This window comes from Nelumbo lutea, chromosome 1 (genome assembly GCF_056320005.1).
Source record: "Nelumbo lutea isolate HS-2025 chromosome 1, American lotus-T2T, whole genome shotgun sequence".
Taxonomy (NCBI): domain Eukaryota; kingdom Viridiplantae; phylum Streptophyta; class Magnoliopsida; order Proteales; family Nelumbonaceae; genus Nelumbo; species Nelumbo lutea.
The window spans coordinates 75,445,571-75,459,001 of NC_142684.1; the positions used below are offsets into that span (position 1 = coordinate 75,445,571).

Genomic DNA, 13,431 nt, shown 5'->3' on the forward strand with positions numbered 1-13,431 from the left:
CCAGTTACCACTTTAGAGTCCCTAGGCATGCACTCATTCAGTGACTTGGTTTTTCATTTGATTGACAGTAAGGCATGCTTCATTGGAGGGTAGCATGAAAGTGTTGTGGTTGTGTGAATTCATTGTTTAACATGTTAGGTCACCCTAGTACTTCTAAATTGTCATAGTAAGGTAAAAGACCCTAGTGGCAATCTCTAATTTTTTCATATGTTAGCAGGTTTTTAGTATGTCACTTGGGTAGCAATAGAAAGATGCACTCACTAGATAATTAGGTCTTTCGTTTGATTAATAACATTCGTGTGTTTCACTAGAGGGTTGCAAGTAAATATTGTGACCATATGAACACATCAAAACCAAATCACCCACGCAAGCACTCACTAGGTGATTTGGTTTTTCATTTGGTTGATAACATGTGTTTATCAGACGGTCAGAAGAAAGTGTTGTAACCATGTGAACTAATCGCTCCACAAGTTAAACTATCTTTGTATTTCTTAATTGTCAAAAAAAGATAGTGGACCCTTGGAGAATAATTTTCAAGGCATCGAGGCGAGTCTAGGTGATGGCTTTTCTAATAAAATTCATCTTTCACTATTAATTTTTGCCTAGTCACCTAGGAGATGGGTTTTCTTGAATAAAAACCAATGTTTTAAAATGCGGAGGCGTGACGCGAGGCATTCCACTACCTAGAAGCGTGAGGGGTACTTCAGAACGTAAAAGGCATAAACCTCCCGAACACAAGGACGCATAAGCCTCCTTAAGAGGAGGGGGGTCAGGAGGAAGGAGGAAGGCAGAGGAAGGAGGAAGAAGAGGAAAAGGATGATAAATCAAACGAAGCCCCTCAGACGAAGGGGCTTTGTTTTATATGAGGTGTGCATGAGGCATACACCTCTAGCACGCCTGACGAAAAAAGTGCATAAGGCGTACACCTCAGAGGTGTCAGTGCCTCTGGCATACGCCTCAGGGCGTTTTGGGAGTAACTCCAGGCATACGCCTCCTATGCCTTTTAAAGCATTGATAAAAACCATGAATCCTAGAGCAATTCCTAGGTCAACCATCTTTCACTATTAATTTTCTATAATCTCCAAAAAAAAAATGTATAAGCTTCATCGAAACATAGAAAATCAACATATTCAGGCAAGTTTTTTCAGCAGTTATCAAATGGCCCCTAAAGCTCCTAAGTGCTGAATTCATAAGCTGCCAAGGTGGTGGAGATGTTACCAAGAATAATTTTGAGGAAAGAAAGCATATTTCTGATGATGATCTCATTGCACAAAAGGAAGGAACTCCTCAAGCAAAGAGTGAGGTGGAGTTATGAAGGGTGATTGAGAAGGAAGTTCAAGTCAGTAAGAGCTTGGAACTTTTCCTTGTGGGTGGAAAGGAATTTGCTAGAAGAGCATTTGTCAAATTATAATCAAGAAATCACATTGATAATTCTGCTTCTTCAGGTGTAGATGTAAAATGTTATCCTGAAGATAATCTCTGTGAGGATTTAGATGAATAAAGAGGCTGGATTTTGGTTTTCTCAGGCTTTTTGTCTATTGCAGTAGGTCAGGTATGGGTGAAGTGCTTTAGTTAGGATGGGTCAGTCAGTTTGTTGGTGGATAGAATCTGTAACTAGATAAATCTCTTGGAATGATGGGCCTCTTACTCTGTTTTTGATATCAAGATTAGTGTAGGTCCTGGTTTGTGTACAGTTGTCTTTTGGGTGCTTATGAGCTGAAGATCTTTTGGGAGATGAGATGTATCTGGCTCATGTAGATAGTGTAGTATTTTTTTTTTCGATAAATGAGAGTAGTTTTATTAATTCAAATAACAAAAATACAATCAGCCTAGAAGGATGCACGAGATGTTACCCCCCTCCCCCCCCGGACTGAACCATATACACCAAAACTGCCCAAGCCTGAGACACAATTACAAAGTAGCCCATAACAGATCTCCCCTTGACACCCCTTGCTTGGCCAGAGAATCAGCCATTGCATTTGCTGATCTTATGACCCTCTGAAACCTGACAGTCATATTCCTTGTCATCCACTTAACTTTCTTTAACAGATCCCTGTAGCCCCAACAAGCTGTTTCTGGACTAATCAGCCAGCCTACTACTACCTTGGAATCCCCTTCTACTAACAGATTGTTCACTCCAATTTGACTAGCCATCTGTATACCTTGTACCGCGGCTAGTAGCTCTGCCCTTACTGAATCACCTTCACCCACTGGTCCTGAAAATAGAGACAACATATTACTGTCTTTGTCTCTCAGAATCCCACCGGTTCTGGATGACCTTGGGTTACCTTGGCAGCTTCCATCAAAATTCAATTTTACCACACCATCCGGTGGGGGATTCCATTCAACTTGTGATTTGATCTTGGTGGAGACTGTAGCAGCCACTGCAGCCCAATTTCTCCCCAAGTCGTCAAAGGAGTAATCTGCCAACAAGTGTGAAGATTTTAACCATGAGATAGTCCTTGTCAATAGGCATTCCTTGATTTCACCAAGACTTCTTTCCTATTCTTGAAATATTCTAGCATTTCTCTCCTCCCATACAGTCCACAACGTAGCAGCTCTAATACATTTCCACATTAACTTCCCTCTTTTTGTCAATCTCCCAAGAGCAGCCGGAGTGAACAACAACTTTACTTTAGAGGGCAAATTCCACCTACACCCAAATAATGAAACAACGCAGTTCCAAATATTGGCAGCAAAGGAGCATGATATCAGCAAATGGTTACAGTCCTCACCCTTCACTTTACACAGAAAGCACCAATTAGGGGACAAACACATAAAAGATTTCTTCTTTTGCAAGTTTTCCACAGTATTGATCTTACCATAATAGGCTCCCAATAGAACACAGCTATTTTGGGGGGGGGGGGGGGAATTGGTCTTGACAAAACCTCTTTAATGGGGTAGACCTGAGAGGAGGGGTTGGAGCAAAGGACTTTAAAGAAAGAAGCACAAGTGAATGAGCCAATAGGGGTTAGGGACTAGACTTTTTTTTATCCGGGTTAGGGGGTCCAAACACACCGAATTTAGAAGCAACAACAGCTCTGAAACACAAAGAAATTCTCCATCCCTTAACCCTCTTCGAAACCCAAAATCCCAATTTAAAGCCAAAGGGAAAACCGGGGGGGGGGGGGGGGGGAAGGAACCGAGAAATTGGTTTCTTTTTAAAGAGGAAGATGGAATAGAGAGAAGGGAAATGGTCTTTTAGGGGTTGAGTGCTCACCCAAGTATCTTCCCAAAAAAGAATGGAGTTTCCAAAGCAAGCATCGTACCTTACGGAACTGAGAAATTTAGGGAGAATGCTAGAGATAGCCTTCCAAGGTGTTGTGAGCAAAGCCCTTTGGGATACCCCCACATCCCAACCCGAATCAAAACAGCCATGGATACTTTTCACTACTTCGTGCCACAACCTCTCCCTCTCCAGGGGCCACCTCCAAAGCCACTTACCTAAAAGAGCCTCATTCTGACTCACCACATTCCCTAATCCTATGCCTCCTTCTTCCTTGCTCCGACACACCACCTCCCACCTAATCAAGTGATATTTTTTCTCTTCCCCAGGTTCCCATAAGAAATCCCTCATCAGTTTTTCCAACCTCTTTGCCTCCCTTTTAGGAATTCTAAAGACTGACAGGAAGTATAAAGGCAAGTTGGCTAAAGTTGCTTTAATCAAAGTAACCCTACAACCCTTTGAAATATAGTTTCTCTTCCAAGCTGCCAATCTTTTTTTGAATTTTTCCACCACCGGGTTCTAGAACCTACTTTCCTTTGGATTTGCACCTAATGGAAGTCCTAGGTAGGATAGAGGCCACTGAGAGCAGGTGCATTCTAGCAAGGCTGCTATAGACTCCATCTCCTCTCTATTCAAATGAACTCCCACAACACAACTCTTCTCAAAATTTACTTTTAAATTTGAGGCCCTCTCAAAGTGAATTATTAAATCCTTCAGATTCCTTATCTCCATCAAATTACAACCTTCACAAAAGATTATTATGTCATCTGCAAATTGGATATGGGTTACTAAAACTCTATCTCTACTTTTCTCCACCCTCTTAGAGATCCGGCTCTATCTGCTTCTGAGAGGAGTCTACTAAAAGTATCGGCGACTATAATCCTCATAGACTTCTGAGAGGAGTTTACTAGATAGTATGGTAATTGTTTTTCAATGTTGTGTTTTTTGGAGTTGTCTTCTACGTGGTGCTTGGGCCACAATGCCTCTATAATCCTCATATACTTTTCCCTCCTTGTTCTTTTAATGAATTTCCTTTGACTAATAAAAAAATAAGATTCAAATCAACTACTCGAAAGGGAAAAAAGAAACAAAAAAGATATGGAACAAACTATACTCACTGTTCTCGGCGGTGTATCAACTGGAGAAATACCGTGTTCTTAACAAATTTCGGCATCTTATATGCAGCAAGATGGTCATCATCTTTTATGGTGGACAATGACATTAAAGGATCCTCCAAGAACCGATTGACTAAGTGGCCACGTACCTGTAAGGACATAACATTCAAACAAACTGCCCAAGTAAGATATACATATCATCTCTTCCACAAAAGAACAAGAATGTTTAACTGCTACAAACCTCTGCAAGCAATAGCTTCTCTCCATTTTTCAAGGAACAGGCACTGCTAACTGCTTGAATTAGATCCCTACAACGGCCCTGCTTTGGAACTGTCACAGTACATGGTATTGGAAGTGCACTTCCATCACTAGTAAAAACTGTGACAGTCATGGTCCGAGTAGTGGTGGACTGGAGTGGCAACGAAAGGTACATGAAGGGATCAAAAGTCACGGAAACTTTGCCACATACTGGGCAAACCAGAGTCGATTTGTACTGACCCTGCCAAATTTTGGACCACTCAGATACATAAATTCACGGACGAGTTCGAAGTTCTGTCATCACGAATTGGCATGATGGTATCCAATATCTAGTAGCCAAAAAAGGAAAACAGAAAAAATAAAAGAGCTAAATAATAAAGATCAATAGTTTCAACATTCACCAGCACTGCAAGATTCCAAAAACACATTGCAGAAGAAAAAGAGCCTCGTAGTAAGAGGACAATACATGGAAACCACACTCCTAGTTCATCTTTCACTTGTCTGTGTGTGTGCTTGCTGTCTCATTTGGGATGGGTGTGTTGATGTCCAGCACAGTTGCGTCTATGGGCCCCAAGCGTTTCAGCTCAAATTGAGCTTTCTGGCTTGTACGCTCTCTTTATTGTTTTTTTTTTCTTTCTTAATGCATACTTTGCATATTCTCAAGAAAAGAAACGAAAAGAAAAGCAACAAACCATCCATGTAGTCATGAGGGCAGTACAAACAGCAAAATTTTTCTTTGATTGGCAACTGAGAATTTTGTTAATTATGTTAAAGGAATGAGTATATACAGAATGACGAGCTTCACCCAAGAAGTAAGTGTCAATCACCCTATTGAGGCATTTTCCTTCCTCAACCTAGACTTCGTTTCTTGCATCAAATGGCCCCAGAACATCTCTGCCATGTTCACCTCTTGCCTAGACATTGCATCAGCTAGCACATTTGTTGATCTATGCCAAGTAAAGCTTGTCTTCACTTCAACAACCAAGGTTCTCAGCTCCTTCAAGTAATACCAATATTGCCAAGGGCCTTTGCACCAGAATCACCTTTGATTCCTCCTTTACCACAATTTCCTCAAGCTTAAGGTCCTTGCCATTCTTAGGCCATGCAATACTGCTAATAGCTCAGTGCTGATTGAATTTCCTACCCCTATGGGCCCAGAAAACAATGCTATAATTCTCCCATTGTGATCTCTAGAGGCACCTCCTATTCTGGATTCTCCTGGGCTACCTATACTACATCCATCAAAGTTTTTTTTTTTTTAATTAGAAAAATGAGAATTTTATTCAATTAAGAGAATTAGATACAAAATTACAGCAAATAGAAACAGACATTGCACGAGAAATTGTTACAATAAATCCCAGAAAAGCTGTTGGCTTTGAACTCCCTGTTTGGCTAGAGAATCAGCCATCCCATTTGCAGTTCTCCTGATCCATGTGAACAAGGCATTGAGTTCCCTTGCTAGGCCATCAAAGTGTAAATTTGACTCCACTTTCTGATAGAGAAGCCCAATGCAATGATGTGAGATGGGAGGACTGCTATCATAATCCAGCTTCTTAGCAAAAATCTTCTACTGTAATTTTTTCTAAAAGCTTCATTCTGATCTAATGAACAGCAATGATTGGTACGCTTTCCTTGCCATTCTTAGGCCATACAGTACAAACAACAGCCATTTTGATCCAGTCAATTTTTGTTTACCCAATAAATTATGTTAATGATGTGATGTGGATACTACCCATTTCTATTTTACTTGATCCCACTAATGTATCATGAGAAAGGGTACATCCAATAGGGTGCCAAAATCATGGTTATTTAGGCTTTCTTTACTTTGCCAATTCTTTAAGTAATCTAATCATGTCATGGTTTCAATAGTTTGACATATAGATACTTAGCAATTGCAACGTAATAATAATCTAAACTAATATAGTTATTTCTTTTTACTCAATTCTGCATTAACACTTGAGGTGTTTGGTTATATTATTTGAACTGGCCTACTTTCACTTTGATGCAACAAAATTAATCTGGATGTCAGTGGCTCAGTGCATCGTATCTTCCCATCAGCAGGTAGTTTCCCCCTACACTTGTCATTGTTATCATATTATAGCACTTAGCTTTCTAAATTATTTTTAACGTTTCCTTAAGTTTCATAAAAAAAATCCCATCTTTCCAGTTCTCCCCGTGTTCTCTAATAAGGAAGATCTTCCTTATGGAAAATATCTCACCAAGGAGGGCAAAGCTTCAAATGCTAAAATTTTTCAACCTTGCGATAGAGGAGTCACAACCTAGGAAATGGTCCATTCTTAATTTGGAACTAAATATCAAATATATGAGATTTCAGTAGATATCTCCAGAGTTATTTCTCCAAAATGGTTCTCTTCACCAAGATGTTACCAAAACTCAATTGCCCTCTACTTTCACCCCTCAGTTCATTGACCAGTTCCTACTCCCAATATTGATCCTTTCTCCCCTCACCACTTTCCGAGAGGAGTCTCTTTATCAGTTGTCAAGAATTCTTCGTTGAGGTCACTTCCATGCAGGAATTTGTACCTATATCTGCAATAGTTGAGTATATGGGGCTTCTCTATTTAAACTTCAGGCTATGCATCCTTGGTATCCTTTAATGGTCCACGAGGTAATGCTAGCTTGGCCACAACTTCATTTGATAAGAAATGACACATTTTTCCAGAGGATAATTAACTTTGTAGTTATTGTGGGGGCTTGGGAAAAGGATCTCTTAAAGGATACCCCATCCAACGATTAGCAGTGACACATTTGGTCATTAATTTTGGATTGAAATATAGTCATATAAGAATTCAAGGATATAGGAGTAATCTTTTAAAGAGAGACTGGGAAGAAATCGGGGGAATCTAAAACCTGCATTTCTTCTCTTACTGTCTTATGCACCTCTCAAACACTATGTAAAATTCAAAATTCAGAATTCAATAATTCTTGACAGGTTAAATTTGATTTGGAATCCCCCTCCTGAAGGTTACTTGAAGCTGAACTTTGATAGGAGAAGTCAAGGAAATCCAGGCACCTCTGGAACTGGAGGGGTCCTTAGAGATAATGATGGTATTGTTATGGCATTATTCTAGGGTCTTGTGGGAGTAGGAAATTCAATAAGGGCTGAATTACTCGCTGCAGTAAAAGGAACCCAGCTTGCAAATGAGCTAAGAGTGGAGAACTTGGTGCTACAGAATGAAATCAAGAAGTTCAAGTTGTTAACAAGAAACATGAATGTGAGATTACAAAGGATGGGGAGATCAGCTAATACTATGTCTAATTACTTAGCCAAACAAGGGGCAGATAGGGATCAGTTGTACTGGGCTGAATTGTGATTTGTTTTCTTCATTTGTGGTTTATTTTTCTGTCTGTTTATTTTCCTATTAAGGAGAGGTCGTAGCTCGCACATCTCCAAGGGCTGTTTGTAATGCATCTATTGATATTAATAAATTCCTACCTTATCTATCCAAAAAAAAATCTTGACTGAAGGCCTGCAGCATCCAAATTATGTGGTAATGCAGCTACCATGTAACTACTAAAAGAATTACAATTTTAGGACGGAGATCATCCATGTATAAGCACAATATGCTCGCTTCCATGGTTCCATTAAGACTACATTTTAATCCAAAGGCATGGATTTCAAAAGGAATATGTACTTAAATCATTTGATATGGTAGATCAAAATGTGCATTATACTCACTTGGCACACATCAACAATTATAGAATCATTTCGAGCAATGTGGTTTGCCCAGTACTCATCAGCAACTTCTTCATCAGGACGGCCATCTGCATCTCTTGATTTAATGTAAGGTTTGTGCTTAACACGATTCAGATCTTCATGAAGTCCATCAAGAAGAAAGGCCAACAGCTCCTAAGGAATATAACTAAAAATATTATATTCATAATTTATAAAGTAACTTAACAATCAAGAAAATGTACAAAGGAAAGTGCATTTAACATTCTTTTTTTTTTTTGATAGTTATAAACTGCATTGCATGTAATATATTCTTAAGAAGCTGAATTTAACAAGATGAGAAGCATTCACCTGGGAATCATGTTGATTATATCCACTGAATTGGGGTGCAAACCGAGCCAGCTTCGCTTTAAATGGACGAGGAGCAATTGGAGTGCGCCCAGGAGCCCATAGTTTTCTAAGTAACTCACCAAATGCTAAAGCTAGCTCACCCTACAAAATTACAAGTTCAACTTAGTAGAATGATAAATATAGAGGTGGAATATTTAGCACATAAACTACTGACTGCATCACATTGCAATAGACCTTTAGTTGACGATGTCTTCTTCTCTTACCCCATATTGAATGATAAGAAATAATCAACTTTAAGAAAACAAGACTAAGGCCCCATTTGGGTCGCAGGAATGGGGATCTGGAATCGGAACCGGAATGGGCTATTCTGATTCCAACTGTTTGGTTGAGCAGAATCAGAACCCCATTCCCATTCCTGCTGGAATGGCAATCCACCATTTGAGAGAATGGCCATTCCCTGCTCCTCCCTTGGGAATGAAATCCCATTCTTGCTGATTTCCATTTCCATTCCCATTCCTGTCTGAACCAAACAGACTATGGGAATAGACCATTCCGATTCCGACAGCAAACCACACAGACCCTAAGAGCTAGTCTGTCGACTTGAAATAGTCAGCACAGCATTACTAGTTCTTTTTTTTCTTAATAGTCACTGTATTAATGTTCTGTTCATTATTCACATGGTTTCTGGACTCTGGTTATGCCGTAGTCAACCTTATCAGTTCCTAAAACATCACCATTTGGTTAACTGTTTTTCTTTTTTTTTTTAATGGTGTGTGGATGGATAACAAAAAGAAAGATGTATTATCATAGAAGGTGATTTAAAGTCATAATGTCTTGGAGATGAGGTGGCTGGACCATGGAGGCTCAGACATCAAATAAGGGAAGCAAGATAAACAATAACAACTCTGGATGAAGGCCTCGGCTCCATTCCTCATCTGTTAAATACTCACTAATTTCCTAGTCCATGAAGGTATTAGAGATAGGCTTTAGTGTGGAGTGATTGATTATCCATTGCACTAAATCAGAAACAGTATATGGGGCTCTATTAGGGGCAGAGGGGGAGCAGCACAACTAGCTCCATTGTATATTTATATATCTTTGTGTTTTATGTTGCAATATACTGTATTACTGATACGATTAATAAAATTTTTCAGTTACTGATTAAAAAAAGAGAAAAGGATGTATTAAGAAAAATATTAAGTACAAGAAAAGGATCACATCCAATGAGGAAAAGACACTCAAAGTGATTAAAAAAAGAAATAAGGAGGAAATGTTAGAGATGACCAGCCAATCATACGAATGCCCCTTGTATCCCCCAACCACTTTTTTCTGACTTCAACCAATGGATCAACTGTTGAAGTTGCAGGCCTTGACATCCAAGATAAGAAAATTTTCAGCCTGAGAAAGAAGACCATGACCCCCTGGTAATGGGCTATTAACGAATGTTGTTTGATAGTAAGAATTAAATTAGAAAGGAAGAAAAGGGACAAAATACAATTTCAGGTGATCAGATATCACTAAGGCAATGAGATCCAGAAGAGCACCCAACTTAAACACCCCTGAGCAATCACTCCTCTCCCCACCAAATAGACAAAGATATGAAAGTACAGCTGTCGCCCCAATAAAACCCCCTCCCCTACCCAAGTGACATCAAGAAATCTACCATTGATCATTAATCATCAGCAGCATTAATTGCAAAAAAACATATGTATCCCTATATTCAATTATCACCATCCTTGCACATTCAAATGCTTCTCAACACCATCGACCAACCCAATAAAACTTTATGACCCTCCAACTATGAAATCTCATTTAAAATCTCTCCAACCTCCTCATTGGACTCAGAATCTGTAGGCTTGCAAAAATATTCCTCCCAAAGAAACAAAACAAATCCCCTTGTTACCTCTACATCTTTCTCAATCACCTTATTGAGATCCACTTTTTTATGAATACCCTATTGAGTCCTGAACATCTTATCAATAATGATGGAATCATCTCCATATGAAGCAATGTTGGTCCTGGCTATCTGGGGGTTGGGGGGGGATATGGACCTAACTTCAGTATTTTGTAGCATGAAGTGGCTGCTCTCAGGCTCAAACCTGCATTCTCACACTTCTTTTATAGGAAACGGTAACTTTCATTAGATTAAAAACAGAAATACTACTGCCACCTACAGAAATACAAGGTGACCCCTAATTAAAAACAAACTACAACACAGACCAAAACAAAGGCACCCGATTCACTCCATGCTTTACTAGGATGTCAGCTAAAGCATTTGCTGACCTCTTAGTCCAAATAACATGTGCACCCAGCTCCCTTGTGAGGCTCAGTAATTCGCTTATAGGTTGTTTGAGGGACCACATTCCGAAACTATTTGTTTGCAATCATACTACCACTAACTTTGAGTCTCCCTCCACTTCTAGCTGTTGAATGCCCAATTGCTTAGCCAATCTGAGCCCTTGGATGAGGGCCATTACTTCTGCTCTAAGCGAGTCTCCCAATCCTATTGGACCAGAATACATAGCCAGGATTCTGCCTCCCACATCTCTAAACACACCCCCAATTCCAGATGGTCCAGGGTTTCCAACAGAGATGCCATCAAAGTTTAGTTTCACAATACACTGTAAGAGGAGGGGACCAAACTGCTTGTACGGTAGAGGATGAAGCAGAAGACCCTGCTATTATACTCCAACCTCTAGTCAGGTCATCTACAGAGACATCCTTGAACAAGTCTAGAGTTTTCAGCCAATTTATGGCATTGATGGTGATCCCTTCTATAAGTTCAAGAGCTGATTTTTCTTTCCCTCGGAAAATCCTGTTGTTTCTCTCTTCCCAAACTGCCCACAGAACAGCTGCCCTCATTACTCTCCGCATCACCCTTCCCTTTTTCTTTGGTTGTCAGAGGAAGCTAGGATCAAAGAGATCAATTACACATTTATCAAAAAAACAAAAAAGAGATCCATTACACTTGAGGGAGGATTCCGCCTGCAATCATAGGGAGAAGAGAACCAATCCCATATAAGAGCAACAAAAGGACAAGATATTAATAGGTGATTCACCATCTCACTGTTCCACAAACAAAGGCTACAGACCTATGGAGACAAGCACCAATTTGGTATTTTTCTTTGAAGCACTTCAAGGTATTAATTTTTTGGAGAACCACTTCCCAACAAAAAGCCCTTACTTTTGGGGGTACCGGAGCACTCCAGACTTATTTAACAGGAAAGGAGGTGCCTAGGTTAGTAGAGAGCACCAGAGCATTGAAAAAGAAAGAACAAGAGAAATAACCTAAAGAGGTTTCAGTCCAAATTCTACTATTAGGACAAGATTGGTCCAAAAAAAACTAAGCTGAGAAGAGAAAAAAGTTCATTTGCCAATCCCACTTTTGGTTCCCTCAAACCTCTCTGTTGGAAAACGTGGGATTACTGGTGTAGATGTATATTTGGTAGTTAGCATTTATATTTGGTAATTGTGTAAAAATAGAATTATGTGAATATGTATTCCTAGGATTGTGGAAAAATATAATCCCTTAAATATGGGGATTAAAAAGGTTAGTCCCTTAATTATAGGGATTGACTTAGAAAGTTTTTTTCTATTTATTGCAGCAGCTTACTGTATAAATATGTCGATTGGCAATGGAATGAAGTAGATCAGTTTTCTACCATTTCAAACATGGTATCAAAGCTCTAGGTTTGCCAACCTTGAGAATTTTTTTTCGGCCTTCATTGCCAGTTTTTTCTCTTCGTGTTTTTCTGGTCTTCAGTGTTGATCTGTAACCAGAAGTATTTCTTTATTCTCCTTTATTCTGGCCAGTTCTTCCCTTCTTTATTCTCCTTTCCTGATGGCCTTATTCTTCCTCCATTAACAATGTCCGACATGACTGTAACAAGTGCTCCCGTCCAAACCGATGAAGTCATAGCCTTTGTCAGAGCTGAGGAAAGTCGTTGTGGAATCATGCTTGAGCCTAAAGATCCCGAAGGCTCAGCCATGGTGGCAAGGGGAGGAAATTACAGTGGTTCAAAGGGAGAGAACAATCACAACTTGGCTCGTGACAACCACCCGTGACTCAACGCTAACCTCTGGTGCACCTATTGCAAGAAGCCCAAACACACAAAAGATCGCTGCTAGAAACTTCATGGGAAACCTCCCACATCCAGCAAGGAATGGGGAAATCGAGGAGTTTCGAAAGCAGTTCAACAGGCCCATAATGTCTCCACAATCCCACAGCAAGAACACTCAAGTCAGGGGCCATTTAATGATGAAGAAATTGAAAGGCTAAGGAGTTTCCTGAAATCCTTGAAACCAGGAAGTGGTTCTACCTCTCTTGCTCTCTCAAGTGAGTCTTTATCTCTAGGATTGCATGTCTCGGCTAGTGTTTTTCCATGGATTCTTGATTCTGGAGCTACTGACCACATGACACCCTCTTCACTACATTCTCTCACCTATACACCCTATCCTAGTAATAGAAAAATTCCTATTGCTGATGGTTCTTTCACCACAGTGGCAAGGATTGGGAATATTCAAATTACTCCATCCCTATTACTTTAAAATGTGCTTCATGTTCCTAAGTTATCCACTAGCCTTATCTCTATACATAAACTCACCCAAGATATGAACTGCAATGTTGTGTTCTTTCCTTCTTACTGTGTATTTCAGGACCAGGTTTCGGGGAAGAAGATTGGACTTGCTAAGGAAAGGGATGGACTTTACTACCTTGAAAAAACCAGCAAACCATCTCACACTGTTATGCATGTCACACACGAGTCATCCTTATCTACCTCCAATAA

The 13,431-nt window shown here is 39.8% G+C and overlaps 1 protein-coding gene across 5 annotated transcripts in view; it reads right to left on the minus strand.

The window, feature by feature from the left end:
• Nucleotides 1-13,431, minus strand: part of UBP5 (ubiquitin-specific protease 5) — a 60,474-nt gene that overhangs the window by 5,740 nt on the left and 41,303 nt on the right. For all 5 annotated transcript variants that reach the window (XM_088964691.1, XM_088964689.1, XM_088964688.1 and 2 more), the window contains exons 8-11: nucleotides 8,645-8,785; nucleotides 8,300-8,470; nucleotides 4,583-4,840; nucleotides 4,345-4,490 (exon numbers count right to left, since the gene is read on the minus strand). In XM_088964691.1, the coding sequence (XP_088820817.1) occupies nucleotides 4,345-4,490; nucleotides 4,583-4,840; nucleotides 8,300-8,470; nucleotides 8,645-8,785 (716 nt within the window). The remainder of the gene's footprint in view (nucleotides 1-4,344; nucleotides 4,491-4,582; nucleotides 4,841-8,299; nucleotides 8,471-8,644; nucleotides 8,786-13,431) is intronic.